At 41.3% G+C, this 17801-nt stretch overlaps 1 protein-coding gene across 1 annotated transcript; it reads left to right on the top strand.

Moving 5' to 3' along the window:
* Window positions 1–299: 299 nt before the first annotated feature.
* Window positions 300–17512, top strand: ATMIN (ATM interactor). Its single transcript, XM_004690349.2, has 4 exons — window positions 300–632; window positions 10439–10564; window positions 11085–11284; window positions 11967–17512. The coding sequence occupies exons 1-4, from the start codon at window positions 312–314 to the stop codon at window positions 13777–13779; spliced, it is 2460 nt and encodes an 819-aa protein (XP_004690406.1). The 5' UTR covers window positions 300–311; the 3' UTR covers window positions 13780–17512.
* Window positions 17513–17801: the final 289 nt, after the last annotated feature.

The following is a 17801-nucleotide window of genomic DNA, read 5'->3' as shown; positions in this document are numbered from 1 at the left end:
ACTTAGGTTGTTTTAAAAAATTGGGAAGTGCCTGAGCACAGTCCTTTTTCTTCTATCAGCTATTTAAGTTCCTAGGAGGAGAAAGAATCAGCAGTACCAGTGCCTTTAGCCTGTCACCGGAACCCAGGTCAAGTTTTGCAACCGGCCGGCTTCACCTGGCCGGGGTTCTCTGCAGGCGTTCCCTTCCTGACCAGTAGGGGGCGCCGAGGCCGCCGCCGGATGCTAATGAGTCGACCAGCCCCGCCCCTGCCGGAAGTGGCTGCGGCAGGAGGCGGGACCTACGAGCTCGGCACGGCTGAGGAGTGGGAGCCATGGCGGCTTCTGAGGCGGCGGCGGCGGCGGGGCCCGCGGCTGTGGCCTCGGGCGCCTCGGCTGTCTCGCCGGCCGCCGCCGCCTCGGGCCGGTGGGAGCCTCCCGGACGGCTGAGGGGTAGCCGCCCTCGACCCACGACCGGGAGGCAGCAGCCGCCCACGAGTCCGGCACCTCCGGCCCGGGAGCTGATCCAGCCGTCGGTGAGCGAGCTGTCCCGGGCGGTGCGGACCAACATCCTGTGCACCGTGCGCGGCTGCGGCAAGATCCTGCCCAACAGCCCCGCGCTCAACATGCACCTGGTCAAGAGCCACCGTCTGCAGGTGAGCCGACGCGGGGACGACGCCTCCGGGCCTGGCGCCCACGAAGCGCCCCGACAAATCTCGGGGGCCGGGGCGCGGGGTCGCGCTACCGGGATGGCGCTGCCGAGGGCGGGAGGCGCGGGGGTTGGAAGGCGACCCCCACCCGGGCCGGCCTCGCGGGGGCTGCGGCGCCTCGGACAGACGAAACGAAGCGGGGAGTCCCGGCTGGGGAAAGTGGTAGCCCACACGCCGGAGCGCGTAATAATGGAAACCCTGTGTCATGCCACCCCGCTGTCAGGCTCGGACGATCCAGCACTCCGGGCCGCTTACTTCACGGCGCAGGCATTTTACACATTTATCTACTGCGTTCTGTGAGGGACGTATGCTTCGCTTTCTGCTGATGAGAAACATTACGCAACCCGAGTGTGCTGGGATTTAAACCCGGTCTCTGGTTCTGACGCCTGTGTGCCTTCCACCACACCCACGGTTACCTCCCTCGGGCCTCTGGGTCCTGTCGGTCGTTAGAGAGCTGCGGCTTTGGCCAGGCTCCGGCAGTTGCAAGTTTCAAGGTGTCGCTGAGGGAAATTCCCCCCGTGGAACTTCTGTCGGAGGGGACGCCGTGTAATAACGTGACAACCGTCCGAACGGCCCTTCCACGTTAGGTAACGCGGGCGGTGATCTCCAGCCGTCAATCTGCATCTCTGGAAAGCCTAGTAAAAGATGTCCGACCCCACCCAGACCTATTACACCGTAATTTCTCAAGGATTACAATAAGAAGTTGCCCTCTGCCTCCTCTTAGAGGCTGTGTCAACTGTGACAAAAATCCCAAAGCTCATTATTGAAAGCGATGTTGTGAATATGTGGCAGGCTTTATGCTCTTAAGTGATTTCAGGAGTCAATGTAAATTACCTAGAGTGGTGCATGTTCTCGCTGTCCTTAAGGTAAATTCTCCTTGCCTAACTTCCCGAACAGGATTTTGATCAGAGTAACAGCAAAAAGTTTGAGGTTCCCTTTTAGCACCAACTAAACAAAGATGCAACCGAATTTTCCCAGAGGATCAGGGACCCCAATCAGGAAATGTACCTGGAGGTAAGCTGAGGAGGGGCTGATATTTTCCTCAGAATAGTTTGTGTTTCTTCCAGAATGCAAGTGCAGTAACTGTGCGAATGCTCTTCAGTCTGTTTCTCTTTCATACCAAATTTTAACTCTTTCCTTGTCTTAATTATATTTTGACTTGAGTGGATGAACTGGAGGAATTATTTGTAGGAATTTACAACCTAATCCCTTGGCAACCCCCCCCCCACACCTTCTTTTTAGCCCATATACAACAGCCATCACCCACCTTCAGTTTCATCCCCTCACTGATAAACAGCAAAGGCAGACTATACTCTAAGCCTGCTGGACCTGGACCCCCCTTGTAGTTGGTTTGAGTGTTACTCTTAACAGGCACTTCTTAGCAGTGTGGATGCTGCTTTTATCTGGAATTGCTGTGCAGTCAGGATCCTTTCTGAACTGAGATCATTGAACACAAAAACAGACATACTACATTGTCAAAATAAGAATTAAAGAAATCCCCTACAGCCCCTTCAAACATTCCTGCCTTGTTCTGCCTTTCGAACGACAGTGCAAAATAGCCATGGAGCATCTGCCATCTTGGTAGAAGGGGGATTTTTTTTCCTTAGCCAGAGTCACTTGTGTGACAGAGCAGCAGCAACATCCTTAGGGTGGCACATCAGGTGATAAATCTGAGTAGAAGTGCTCTTCGATTTAAAAATTCGTCCTGACACATGAGGTACTAATAAGGAAGAGGCCTAGAGACAAGTATTAGGGACTCCAGGTATTTTTGAAGTTGGTGTGTTCAGACCAGAGAGACTCCAGTACCAGTTGAATGTGCAGCCCCTTTTCTACCAGAAGCTAGTCCTGAGTGAATCAGCTTAGCAGATTAATTTAATATTTCATTTGCTTGTTAATTTCTTGCAATGTTCAGATTTCTTTCCTTGTTTTAATATTTTCTAAGTTATGATAAAGTCTTATATTCTTTTTCCTATGTATTGCTATCTAGTTTTCATTCATTCTTCACAATATATCCTACTACGAACCAAACACTCACTTCTCTCTTTTTGTTTTTAAGAATCAAAAAACTCATGGGCCTTCCTGATGGCACAAGGGGTTAAGTCTCAGCACTATGAAGTTATTGGCAGCTATTGAAGTAGTGTTCTATTCCCCACCAAGGAGGTGGCCCACACATGGTGCCGCAGACCTCTCTCCCACCCCACCCTCCCCTTAGCAGTGTGTTTCAGTCAATCTGCCTATTCTGTTCCCCATTCTGTATCTGGTGAATCCTCTCACCTTTTTGCACCTCTGGCCTGTACCCCAGTTCTTGTATGCATAAATAAATAAATCTTTTTTTAAAAGAATTTAAAAATTCTTAATACCATTAAAATCAGTACATCGAGTTCATTTCAGTACCTTTATTGCCAAATCCAGGAGCAGGAATTGCTTCAGTTTTCTCTGCCTTCTACCCAAGTACAAAAAGTATTTATGGCAATGAACTTTAAACATAACCCTATCATTGTTTTTCTTGATCTTGTATTTTGTATTCTTTCACCTGGCTGTGAGAAGTAATCCCTTGATTTCCTCAGTTTTGTGAGACATGGTTACCAGGTGTGCAAGTCAGTGGTTAAAAAAAAAAAACAAGGGGGACAGGAAAGCTCAAATATTCCCTTTCTAATGTGAATGATTAGCAAACTCTTCTGAAAGATGGTTAAAAGTGTTGAAATTGAATTATAAGGTAGAGGGTACAAGGTGCCTTTTTGTTTTAAAATACAGGTCTGTAGTCCATTTCCTATAAGGAAGTCTGGAAACACCCTAGTGTAGCCTTAGCTACATGAAAAAAAAGGAAAGCTGGTGACTCTGGGGGAGGAAGAATAGGAGTAAATGTGGTACAGGCCAGAGGAGAAGGGGTTAAAGGATTCACCAGACAGTAGGGAACAGAAAAGGCATATGTGCTGAAATACACTACTGAGGGGAGCAGTGGGCGAGACAACACAGGTCTGCTGTGCCATGCCGGTCAGCTCCCTGGCTGGGGGACCAAATTCATGGACAGCTTTCATAGTACTGCGCTTCAATCCATTGCACGACCAGGGAGGGCCCAATATTGATTTCTTAATAGAAATTCTATTATTCCTTGTATTTGAAAATAGTAAAAAGGGACAGGCAGGCCATTATCCAGCAACATCTATAGTTTTAAAACATGACTGTTGCATCAGGTAACACCACACTGATAAAGAAACGGGGAGTTGTGAAGCAGGCTACATACTGCAGGATGCTGCTGAAGAGCAAGGTCTCAGTTAGTATAATCACACAGCATCAGGTAAGTGGGGTAGGAGGACAAGGAGAAAAGTATGGGTGAAACTGAAATATATGTTTTTGTCATGTAGGGCTTTGGGGGACAGGAGTTTGTGACCAGATAATTATCTACTTTATGGTCAAGTGTTGTAATCAAAACCATATCTAAGACCCTGGGCCATGATTCTAATCTAATCAACAAGGCATTCCACTGATTGCCTTCTGGTCATACATCAGTCCTCAGCCTCCCAGAGTGTTCCCAGCCATACCTCAGGATGCATACCATTCTCAAAGTGATCAAGCTTTCTGTTCTAGATTTGAAAGGCACCTTGTAAGTAAGGTTTGGCTCCTATGACTGACTGGCTGGTTTCTGAAGGGCAGTTCTGACCTTATGTAGGAATGCAGAACTGCAGGTAACAAAATGATGGCCCAACAGGCCGCTTAGGATTAGCAGACTCTCACATGGCTTAGATGTTTTTGTGTTATCTTCAGCCCAAGGGTTTGCTTTTAATAGACAAGAAGTGTTCTTATTTGCATGTTTGTTTCTAAGGTAAGGGAAGTGGCTGTCTTCCATAAGAGTATTGTGCAAAGACTTCTAATGTTAGATTTACAATGGAAGACAACAAAATAAACTAGTTTTCTTCTTGGGTGTTTTTTTTTCTGTGAAGGTAGTCAGGTGCTAGAGTGACTATAATGCCTTAATATGTTACAGGGCAGGGAGAGGGGAACCCTAGATTCCCCCCAAACCTGCCCGTTTTAAATAGGTTCTGCCATCTGCTTCATCAAGACAAAACATATAAGACCTTTAATGGAAAGGAACTTTAGTACATTCAGTAAACAGAATAGAAAAGACAAAGAATATAGTTCCTAAATCCTGAAGTTACCCATCCTCTCAAAAGGGATTGGGCCAAAGCAAGACCTGAAAGCCCACCACAAGTCTAAAGCACCTTCCAGCAGGGGCTCATAGAAAAGGGTAAGAAACAGCCAGACAAGTCTGGATGGAAGAGAGCAAAATCAAGATAAAAGCTGCCACTTTTAACCTCTCCACAGGTCTCTCATCCACATCTGTTTCACCCAGTCCAGGGCCAAGAAGCAAGAGCCGCTTCTTCACATGTGTCGTCTCTGTTCTGTGTGCCTCCTCAGGTCTCCTGGCTCCATCCTGCTTGCTTCCTTCTCAGGTTTCCTTGCTCCATTTCTCCCTGCTCAGCTCCATCTTCCTCTAGAGGGTGGAACCTGGAACCTGGAAACATCCCTTTTCCTAGGCAACTCCCTGTTAAAGTTCCAGGAACCTTACAGTTCTTTTGGCCTTCCCTCCATTTTGTCCTCTTATTTTCTCCTCTTCTCCATGTTTACTTCCCCTGCCCATATTGTTTTCCAAATATTTCTTCCCAGGTTCTTTTTCTAATTATTTTCTTTAAAATGTTTCAGGAACATTTTATGAAAATTTTTTTACCTAACAAAGTTTTATACACATGCACCCCAAAAAACACACGAAATTAAGTGCTCTGTGTACATTTTTTTTTCATATAGATAAAAAGATAAAGTACAGAAAGTTCTGTAGACTTGAGTTTTGGATATATGTAGAACTTCAGAACAAAACCATCACTTTCTCACTGCAGTTCACATTTTATTTTGTGTCATTACCATTTGTCATTCCTCTTATTCTCATCTCAGCTGTTTGAGCTATTTGGACTTTTTATCTAAGGGTGAAAATGGGGGAAAGACCCTGGAACTGAGATGGAGAGGTAGTAGTGGGGAAGGCTAAGTCAAATATCAGAAAACAAGAAGTAGTTTTATGTTGTTGCCATGTCTACGAAACGTCAACAAAGGATTATTATTGTTCAGTTTGATTGTTTATTACTGTTTTTAGTATCTTATCCTGGTGCATGATACAGTTTTGGCTTAGATGACTTGAACACTGTATAATGCCACAAGTTTTAATTGCACATTTACTCTGTTCAAGCATTACCAAATGCAACTGAAGATACTAATATATTCCTTCCCTTGGAAAGATTTGGTGTACTTCAATTATTCTGTTAGGATAACACAGAAAGGACAGAAGAGAAAGGTAGTTTGAAGTTATATGCATAGTTGAGGGCTTTGAATGTCCCAGGGGAAAGAAATTTAGACTTGGAAAGTAATGGAGTGGTGTTGAAAATGTTTGAGATACTGATGTGATCAAAGATATATTCTAGAAATATGAATCTGGCCAAGTGAGAATGACTAAGAGATTACAGGTCTAGAATTAGTTAAGGGGTTAATGATAAAATCAGGAGGACCTGAACTACTGATGGTAGCATTGGAGAAGAGAAAGTAAAAAGGTGGTAGGAAACTTTTTTTTTTTTTAGATTTATTTATTCATACAGAACTGGGGTACAGGCCAGAGATGCAGAGGGTGAGAGGATTCACCAGAGACAGAGTGAGGAGCAGAACAGGCAGATCAATGAAGTACACTGTTAAGGGGAGCAGCGGGCGGGACAGGAAAGGTCTGCCTCGCCATGTGGATCTCCTTGGGGGGCGGGGATCGAACTCATGTGGAAGTGGCTTAAGCTTCTCAGTGCAGTGCTTTAACCCGCTGCGCCACGAGGGAGGGCCGGTAGGAAACATTTTAAAGAGAAGTAAATCTTTGCCAAAACTTGAAACAGCCAAGATATCCTTTGGTAGGTGAATGGACAAATAAATTTAATATATACATAGGATAATAGAATATTATTCAACCCAAGGGAGAAATAAACCATCAAGCCATGAAAAGATAGGGAAAAATTTAGATACATATACCAAATGAAAGAAGCTGATCCAAAATGGCTACAATTCATCTAGAAGGGTTAGGTGGAAGGATGGAACTTAGAGCATTTTTAGGGCAGTGAAAATACTCTCTGATACTATAATGATGGTGTCTGTCACTAATATATTTCTCCAGACTTACAGAGTGTACCACAACAAGAATGAACTCTTAATATCTAAGTATGAACTTGGGGTAGTAATGGTGTATCAACTGTAGGGTCATCATTTGTAATAAATACACCCTCTGGTTTAGGATATTGATAGTGGAAAATTATTGGGGACAAGGGGGTATATGGGAACTCTACATTTTTGATCTATTTGTTATGAACCTAAAACTTCTCTTAAAAATAACTATTTAAAACACATGCCTTTTGGGCCCTACCTGGTAGCTCAGTGGGTTAAAACACAGCACTAAGAAGCTAAAGCCACTGCAGTATGAGTTCGATCCCTGCCCTGGAGGTTACTCACATGGCACAGCAGACCTTCCTGACCCACTCGCTGCTCCCCTCAGCAGTATACTTTGTCAGTCTGTCTGTTCTGCTCCTCTGTCTCTGATGAGTCCTCTCACTACCCCTGCACCTCTGGCCTGTACCCCCATTCTAAATGCATAAATAAATAAATCTTTAAAAAGTAATAATAAGACACATGCCTTTTGCAGCAACATGGATGGAGCTGGAAAAGATCATGCTTAGTGAAATAAGCCAGAAAGAAAAGGAAAAATACTGGATGGTTTCACTCATAGCAGGAGTATAAAGGACAAGGCGAGAAAATAATAATAATAATGAACAGCTATGTACCAGAGACATTTTATGGGGTGGATTAGGGAATGGGATCAAAAACGGTGGAGGGAGGGAGTACACTGGACTATGGTGATGGCACACAGGTGATTTGGTGATGGGAAGCCCACGGGGATTACAACTCAGATGGGAAAAGACACAAAATGATGTAAAAAATAAACTATATAAAAAAAACTATTTAAAAAATGAAATGAACAAGTGTATGGGAATATGATAGTAAGCCTAAGGGATAATAAAAGCATTGCTGAGTAGAACTGAAGATATATTAGAGGCAAACATGAATTTTATGGTAACCTGTGGGCAGAGTTTACAGAATATTAGATAATCTAGAACAGAAAAGGGTGCCATCTTCTAGGTACGTAACTAAGTAGTATCCCTACATTTCATTTTCTCTCACCAGTAACACTAGCCAGGAAAAAAAAAAGTTTTTAAGTAATAAACAAATGCTAGACAAACTGGTGAATGGGATGAGTTTGGTACTGAGATGCAATCTCAGTTTACTAAAGCTAGCACTTGCCAGTGTTTTAACAAGAACAGCATTTCAGTCAGACTTTGGAACACTATTTAATGTGACTAGATGCGATTAGCTAAAGTCAGTTTTGTATGAGTGCAGGGCAAAAATACCCCCATCCCTCTGACTCTTTGACTGGATAAGCAGATAAATTAACATCAGACTGCTAACTAGTAGAACAGGAACAAATAGGATTGCATACCTTTGGATAATTTATATATATATATATGTTATATATATATATAACTGTAAATTCTAGAATAAATAATACAGATTATAGAGGTGTATTTTGTTAGGCACCAAGCATTGAGGAAAAAGAAGGGGATTTTATATAATTAGGATATCACCTCACCTTTGAGAATGACCTACATCAAAAGACTGGAGACAAGTGTTGGCAAGGATATGGAGAAAAACACTCATCTACTATTGGTGGGAATGTAATTTGGTACAGCCACTGTGGAAAATGTTATGATTTCTCCAGAAAATAAAAATGGACATACTATGTGATCCAGCAGTTCTATTCTAAGTGTTTACCAACTTGAAAGCACTAATTTATGTATCCCTATACTCAATTAGTACATTATTCACAATAACCAAGACATGGAACCAACAGGTGACTGAATAAAGAAATTATGGAGTTATACTCAGTGGAATTACACATAATTATACTAAATTATGGAATTAATAGAATAGTACTCAGCTGCTTATAAAAATGAAGTCATGCTTTTTGGATGGATCTTGAGCTGGTGAGGCTAAGTGAAATGTCAGAAAGTGAAAGTTAATGGATGATCTCACTCATTTGTGGAATATAAGTAACCACAGAAAACAAACTGGCAAAATAGAGCAAAAATAATTCTTAGACTCTAAAAATATACTGATTGTTAGGGTGGGGAAGGGAAAGTGATCAGACAGTAGCACTGGAGTTTTGGAGGTGAAGCATGGGCACACATGAAAGTGTCAAGTTGTGCTCCCCAAATTATGTGGTTTTATAATTGGAAAATGAATACCATTTGAGAGGGATAAAAGGACAGTCATTCAGAGATGGGCATGGAAGGTGGAATTAGAAGTGTGAAGAATCTTGGGCTGAGAGGGTACAAGTGAATAGTAAATGCTATGGTTATAATGCTAAGTGGAAGGAGTTGATTCTACATACATTTTTGACAGCAGTAGGTGATACATACAAATAATTTTCTGTATCAGACTTCATATTAGAAAAGGAAGAAATTATTTAGGAGACCATTTATATTAAGTAAATGCAATTGATAATTGATAGCAATGAAAGCTGAATTGTACTGTTTAAATATCAAACAAGAATAGCTTCTTTCCCTTTCTAAATTATTGGAACACTGACCTAACAGGATCTACATGTTCTTCTTGATGCCCAGTTTGAGAGCAAAAGGGAGTCATAGCCACTTGATTATTAACTTCACTTTTCCAGATATACACTGATGATAGAGAAGAGGGGGCATGTTCCAAAAGTAATGAATCCTTTCCCATCAGAATACTAGAGAGCACCAGCAGCAGAGGCCCAAACACCATTCCTTTTGTTCCAGTGACTGAAGAGAGGTACATCACCTCACCCCTCAACCTCCTTTGGGGCCAAATGGTAGGGGCCAGAGTCAAGAATTATATTGGAGGTCATCAGGACTCCTCAGAGCAATAAGAAAGCTCTTCAAGCTTAATTAACTAAACAGTATTTTTTAAATTCCCACCAAAAAGTCTATCACAAATTTAATATCAAAGGATTATGAAGACTATATGAGTTTATATATGTGCAAACATATATATATTTAGTGTGCCTGACACTGTAATAAAAGCTATCTTGTATTTGCCATTATAATGGTAATACATTTCATACCTTGTCTGCATTCAGACTGCTTTGTAACCATTGTGTAATGTAGCTTTAGCCAGTTTAGGGGCAATGTGATACCAGATCAGAGAAAGCCACAATAATATTGGATGGCCTAGATCATAGTCAGAGGAAGACTTTTTCAGGCTCTAAGACACTAAGATTGGGATAGAAGGGAAGACATAGGGATGACACCAAAATCTTGAGCCGTGTCAACATGATGCACTTACAAATTCTAGCTTTTAGGGCAGAGATTTTATATTAAGAAGGAGCGGCTGTAAAGAAAAGGACATAATTCTTAAAAAGTTTTAAAAATTGAGCAGATTTATTGAACTGTAGTTCACATTCTAATATTTACCCATTTTAAGTGAATAATTCAGTGTTTAATAAATATACAACCATCTCTACAGTAATTTCAGAACATTCCTGTCACGCAAACAAAGACGACCTTATGCTCACCTTCTATTGTTCCTTGTTTCTCTCCCCAGCCTGTTTTATTGTTTTTTGGAAATAATTCAAAGTATTTTTTCTTTTGCAGGATGGCATAGTAAATCCAACAATAAGGAAAGATTTGAAAACAGTACCGAAATTCTACTGTTGTCCAATTGAAGGATGCCCCAGAGGTCCTGACAGGCCATTTTCTCAATTTTCTCTCGTAAAACAGGTATTTTATTCCCCTTCACGTAGTTCTCTAAGTACAAAATAGTGTTCTGACTAAATGACAGAAAGCTGCATGTGAACACAGCTATCAAAGAGCCGAGCCTCCCCATGGGGAAAGTGAATGGGTGTGAGACAGGTGACAGAGGAGGAGGCTTATTCTGGAGAGATGTCCTGGAGTGGGTTTGGTGAGAAGACACCAAAGTAAAGAATGAGAAAATGTGCTTACACATATTCTGTGTGAATCTCTATGCCTGCAAAGGCATTATAAAGACTTTCTAGCGACTACTCAGTAGATCACAACTTAAATGTTGGGTAGATATCTTGAATTGTTTCCAAAACCACCTCTGTTTTCACAAAGTAAACATAATGGGGAGAATAGGCATATTATAAACTCCAGTTTGTCTGGTTTTGATGTGGACTGTTCTGTTAGGTATGAACATCATTCTAATTGGGGTACGTTGACAGCTTTTGAATGTTCAGAGAAGTTACAATTCTCAGTTTAGTTCCTTTTGTGTTCTTCCTAGCACTTTATGAAAATGCATGCTGAGAAGAAGCATAAATGTAGTAAGTGCAGCAATTCCTATGGCACTGAGTGGGACTTGAAAAGACACGCAGAGGACTGTGGCAAGACTTTCCAGTGTACATGTGGCTGTCCCTATGCCAGTAGAACTGCATTGCAGTCCCACATCTACCGAACTGGCCATGAAATCCCCGCAGAGCACAGGTAAAGGGGAAAACTAAGGGTCCCCAAGTCACCAGCTATGAGAAGAGTTTCCAGCAAGACTTCCTGGAGGGAATCATTGCTATAGGAGAAAAGGAGAATGGAGAAACGGGTGATGCAGAAGAAGAAACGTTTCAGAATAGTAGCAGTACTAGCAAAGGCTCCACATCTTCTTGACCCAGTTTTTCTCCTTTTCATTTCTACCATTCCTTTTGAGGACCCCTTATTCTCCCATTTGAAAATTTCAACTTTCTGCATTTTCTTTTAGAGAGATGTTTGATTGTTGAAGAGTAAGTTTAATCATGAAGCTGTACTTCATTTTAAAGGTCAAATTTATATTTGGCATAATAGCTTCCTGCTTTAGACATGATGACAGTTGTATTATATAATATGTTAGCTTTCATATACTTACAAATCTCAGTTGAGTTTTAGCACTTAGAGCTTTTTTTTTGTCCACTTAGAGCTTATTTTAAAAATGCTATGCTTCCTTATCTGTTTGCATATTTCTGACTATACAGTAGACCCAGTTCTCAAAGGTTTCCAGAAGAGACTTCTCTTCACTCAGTTGAATCTGACTTCTGTTGTTGATGTTGACAATAACATTGTACGTAAAAAAGATAATTCCAGGGTTAAGGAAAGCTGTAATTTTACACTGTTTTTCACATTTACTTGTCATTGATTTTAGGGATCCACCTAGTAAGAAAAGGAAAATGGAAAACTACCTGCACAACCAGAAGTTGTCCAGTAAGACCCTTGAGACATTGAACAACCAACCAACCCCAAGAACAGACACTCAGGAACTGGAAACCTCAGAAATCAAGCTAGTTGCTTCTTTTGAAGACTCCTGCAGCTCTAATGCCAGAAAGCAGACTCTTACAACACCACCAAGATATCCTCAGAAGTTGCTTCTACCAAAGCCCAAAGTGGCCTTGGTTAAACTGCCAGTGATGCAGTTTTCTCCTATGCCCGTCTTTGTGCCTACAGCTGACCCCTCAGCCCAGCCTGTGGTGTTAGGTGTTGATCATCAGGGCTCGGCCCCAGGTGCTGTGCACTTACTTCCCTTGTCAGTAGGAACCCTGTTCCTTGGCCTGGATTCAGACACTTGCTCTCTGAAGGAGAGCCTCCCTCTTTCAAAAATTGTAACCCCTGTTGCTGTTGAGCCGATTAGTACAGGTGTTCAAGTAAACTTGGGTAAAAGTCTGTCTGATCCTTTACAAGAACTAGGGAATGCATGTCAAAAGAACAGCATTTCTTCAATCAATGTCCAGACAGATCTTTCTTATGCCTCCCAACACTTTATACCTTCTTCACAGTGGGCTAGCCCTGATTCCTCTGTATCATCTTGTTCTCAAACTGACTTGACTTTTGGGTCTCAAGTGTCCCTTCCTATTAGTGTTCAAACACAAACATTTTTGCCCAATTCTAAGGTAACTTCAACTATAGCTGCTCAGACGGATATGTTTATAGATGCTTGTCTCCAGTCAAGTGGGGTCTCCAGAGAAACTCAAACCAGTGGACTACAAAGTCCAGCTGATGACCGGGTTCAGATGGACCAAGCTGTAATGTGTGGAGACATTTTTGAGACTGTCCATTCATCATATGGTGTCTCTACAGACAATATCATAAACAACAGCTTAGTAGCAGAGACTGGAACTCACAGTTTGGTACCTCAGAACGACCCTAAGACTTTAAATCAAGATATTGAGAAATCTGCAGCGATTATAAACTTCAGTGCACAGAATAATATGCTTCCTTCACAGAACATGACAGATAATCAGACCCAAACCATAGACTTATTCAGTGATTTAGAAAACATCTTGTCAAGTAATCTGCCTACACAGACATTAGACAATCGCAGTCTTTTGTCTGACACAAATACTGGGTCAGACACCCAGCTCCCATCTGGTCCTACCCAGAACCCTGCAATTGATTTTGATATTGAAGAGTTCTTTTCGGCCTCCAATATTCAGACTCAAACTGAAGCAAGTGAGCTTGGCGCCATGACCACAGAGCCAGCCTTGGAATCACTGGACATAGAGACCCAAACTGACTTCTTACTTGCCGACACTTCTGCCCCATCCTACAGCTGTAGGGGAAATTCTAACTTCTTAGGCCTTGAGATGTTTGACACACAGACACAGACAGACTTGAACTTCTTTTTAGACAGTAGTCCTCATCTGCCTCTGGGGAGTATTTTGAAACACTCCAGCTTCTCCATGAGTACTGATTCTTCTGATACAGAGACCCAAACAGAAGGAGTCTCCGCTGCTAAAAATGTACCTGCTCTCGAAAGCAAAGTTCAGTTGAACAGTACTGAAACACAGACCATGAGTTCTGGCTTTGAAACGCTGGGGAGCTTGTTCTTCACCAGCAATGAAACCCAAACAGCAATGGATGACTTTCTTCTAGCTGATTTGGCCTGGAACACGATGGAATCTCAGTTTAGCTCAGTAGAAACCCAGACATGTGCAGAACTGCACACGGTTTCCAACTTCTAACAGTGGAGTTTACAGATTGCTTCTAGAGCAGTGTTCACTCTTGAATGTAGTTGATGATACAGTTGCTTCAATTCATTGCTGTTCATTGCCTTTTGTACTTGTAAACATGAAATCTGTGTATAAATGTGAGTGTATTATAAAGTGTAAGATACTGATATAAAAATAATTGTTTTTGTGTTGCCTACATTTGTCCTTTCACAGCCAGTTGTCCTATATTTGAAAAAAAGAAAAATTTCACATCTTTAAAGCCCATCTAGCCGTTTAGATGAAGCCAAGCTTACTGGGTAAAGGAATACAAACTTTTCAATTCTTTTAAAAAATTGTAGTCTGTTCTGCACTTAAGTTGCAACTGAAGTATTTTTGACAGTACTTATTAGAAGTTCCTGCTTCCTGATAGTAACATCTAATGCCATCTGATGTGACCCTTGCTGATTATAACACCAGAGCTCAGAGGGGCTGGAACTCGGTCAGCCTGCACCTTCATCTGCTATGACATCTCTTTTCTGATTTGAAGACACGAAAGAATTAACTACAGCTGTCTTTAGCTTTTGAAACAATTTCCCAGCAGTCCGTGCCATCCCTTCACTATATAACGATGACTGTTATCATTGTATGTGTATAGTACTTGCCTCACAAGAGATGTGTTGGCTGTGAAATCATTGCTAACAGACAGCAGTGTACACTTAGTGTAAATAGTGACCCTTCTCACCTACACAGTAAATCACCCCACCGTGAAGAGGCAGAATTGTGGAATAGTGCCTGTTCGTACTGGAACACGCCCAGCAGCCAGCTCTCCTGCTCTGCAGTAGACCAAGTTACTCTGGGACTGCTGTTAAGAGCACTCAGAGGCTGGATCTCAGCTTTGTCACTTTTTTATATAGCTGAGAAAGAAAAGGGCAGCCCCCCTAAATTTCTATACTTCACACTGTAATAGCTTGCTAGGGTAAGTGTGCAATCTACAGTTATTTAAAGTGACTGTTTTTCATCCACTTCTCATCTTTTCTGTGAAGAAAATGTTGGTCTAGCAAGGATATTATTTGTGCCTTGAGGATAGCAATTACAGATTTGCCTAAATTATGGTATTTTGTTACTTTGTTTGGAGAGAGTAATGCCAGTCATCTTCAAAGAAGACAAGGTAAAGACATATTCACTCATCAAGAACCGCTAGGTTTAACGATGGGAGCAGGGTCAGGTTTTCTTTGAGGTGGGGGGGGCGCAGTCTGTGTTTGGAAGATCTTGAATTTTTGATTGTTGGCCAACTTTCAGGCAAATAAGAATCAGTGTGGCCTATATGTTTTCTAAGTTTACAAAATATGTTCTGACATACATGTGTGCTGCTGAAGGCTAAATCCTCAAAATAAAAGCTAATAAGAGAACTAATAATTCATCAGAGTGAATTGCTGGTGTTGCTACTAATTCTTATCCCCATAGGATTGTTGGTAATGGATAAAAAACATCCTGGGCAAGTAAACTTTGGTCACAGTTTGCTTTGGTCACAGTTGCCTATTATTATGGGTTTTAAAACATAAAGCCTTAACTTAGAATTTCATTGTTGTAGAATCATCACTGCCTTAATGTTCAAACATCTAAGTCCCCTGATAAAGGAGCAATGCATGTTTGTTTATTGTTTTTTGTAGACATAACTGCAGTGATCTATGGCTTAAACAAACAAAAAAAAATGTTTCTGTGACAGTGTTAATCAGACCTTAAGTTAACAGAAAAATGGAGCATGTAATAGTTCATGTACAAGTTAAGAAGTGTTTCCCACCTAAACCTTGGCTTCCTTTGAATTGTTCTAAGATTATTTGTAAAAACAAATTCAGTAATTAAAGAGAAGTGAGAATTCTACCTTTTTTGCAGACTTTTCAACTTTAATAGTGTGACTTTGTTACCTTATCTTTTACAAGCTCACACAATGAAGTGATTGTGCTATTTTCATTATGGCTTTTCCTTTGTTCATGAAAATATGCTCACAGTTTGCACCATATAAAATGAAGACACCCATTATCAAAGTTGCTATGTAGAAGTAAGTTTTTAATCTTGATTAAAAAAAAAAAACTTAGTATCTTAAGTTTTGGAAAATTTATTCAAAGGAAATTACTCCATTATTCCAATGGAATGTGATGATTTTTGTAATGGGGGTGCCTTTTATTCTTTGTATTCGATTGACTCTGGCTCTGGGGCAGCTATTAGAGGGCTAGAAAATGAATAGTACTTTACTCAGTCTCTGATTTTCAAGAAAGCCAAAACAATGTGTGCTTCTGATCCCCCTGAAATAGAGGGAAAATAAATTTTTATGGACTTCCCTAAAAGGTGCTGAGTAAGTTTTGAAACTAATTATAACCAGGAGGAAATATATTAATGTCAGCCTATTGATATTTGGGAAGATGAATTGTTTTATTAATAGGCAAATGACAGTGATCTTTTCGTGTAATCCTTTTATGCCCTCAATTTTAGAATGACTTAATTCTAGTTAAAGCCTGCTCATCAAATACTGATTCCAAGGAGTATTTTCTAACTGGCATAGCCTCTAATACAACCTACAGAGTCATGAGCAATATCAGAATCAGTGGTATTTATCCCAGATTAAATGTTGGCTTTCTAGTTTCCTTCAAAGTACATACAGATTAAAACATATGAAACTCTTTTAACAATTCTCTCATACTTAGAGGCTCAGTGGATAGTCATAAGCCTGCTGTCTTGCCACAAATAAGACTACTCTGTAGTATGTCTTCAAGTTCATGCCTGCTTTCAGGTTTAAAAAAGGAGAGAAATTGTTTCATTCAAAGGGAAGAAAGATTTGTGGTTTGAGCTAAATGGGAGAAAAAAGCCATTTTCATAAATACATGTGGCGATCAGTTTGCCAGCAGTCACTAAGGAGTGTCATGCACAGCACTGCCTGCCTCTTAGCCATGCTGTTTTGGCTCAGGCAGTGAATATGAAGAAAGTATTGCTGAAAGTGGAGAATTCTGAATAACGGCATTAAATGTAAGTACATTAACGTAGCATCTTAGAATAGTCTTATAACCTTGTCAAAACAATGATGCTTGTTCACATAAAAGAGAAGAGAAAGCCAACAGCTCTAATTAGTACCGGCTAATGGACCAGAAGAGAGATTGTCTCCAAGAAAAACACACTTATTATGATCACTCCTGAAATGGGCCTAGGCAGGCACCACCAGAAGATTCTGCTCCTGAAGGGCCAGGGAGAAATGGGGACTCCTTTGGGCCTTTAGGCCTGGAGCACCTCACTTCACGTAAGGCAAGCATGCCATCTCCTACATTACCCCTATGAGGGTTCTGCCTCTTAAAAAAAAGTAAAGCTCTCAGAGAAGCTGCTGCAAAGGCATTGGATTCTAGAATTATTGACTCCCAACACAAATGGATCGGTTTTGCCCTTGGCAAAGTCTGAAAACATTAGTTGTCACAACTAAAGGCATCCATTATTGGCATCTGTTATTAATGGATCAAGTCCATAGATACCGCTAAATACCCTATGCTGCACAAAAGAGCCCCCACCACAAAGAAGGATCCAGTCCCAAATGCCAGCAGTGTAAACAGGGCAAAGCTCTGCTTAGAGGTAATCCAGTTGGATTGTGGAGTCTCAGCTTAACCACAGGTACAGTATGGAGTTTGGTGGCTTTAAGCTTTATCTTCTTGGCTCTCCCAAGAATAGGCACAATGGGTTAAAGCACCACATTATGAAGCTCTGAGAAGCCACTGCAGCACTAGTTCAGTCCCCAGCCAGGAAGCTGAACCATATGGTGTGGCAGACCTCTCCTGACCCGCCCACTGCTCCCCTCAGCAATGTATTTCAATACATCTGCCTGTTCTGTTCCCCACTCTCTCTCGTGAATCCTCTTAACCCATCACACTTCTGCATGTACCCGTTCTGTAAGCATAAATAAATAAATCTTTAAAAAAAATAGGTATATATATACCTTCTTTAGAAAGTGTATGTTTGTGGGAAAGGCCTATGCAAAAAAAAAAATTAGGATTTTTTACTGTAAGCAGCTTCTGAAA

This window comes from Condylura cristata, unplaced genomic scaffold (genome assembly GCF_000260355.1).
Source record: "Condylura cristata isolate star-nosed mole 26May11 unplaced genomic scaffold, ConCri1.0 scaffold00028, whole genome shotgun sequence".
Classification (NCBI taxonomy): domain Eukaryota; kingdom Metazoa; phylum Chordata; class Mammalia; order Eulipotyphla; family Talpidae; genus Condylura; species Condylura cristata.
This window is presented reverse-complemented; position numbering and strand designations above follow the sequence as displayed.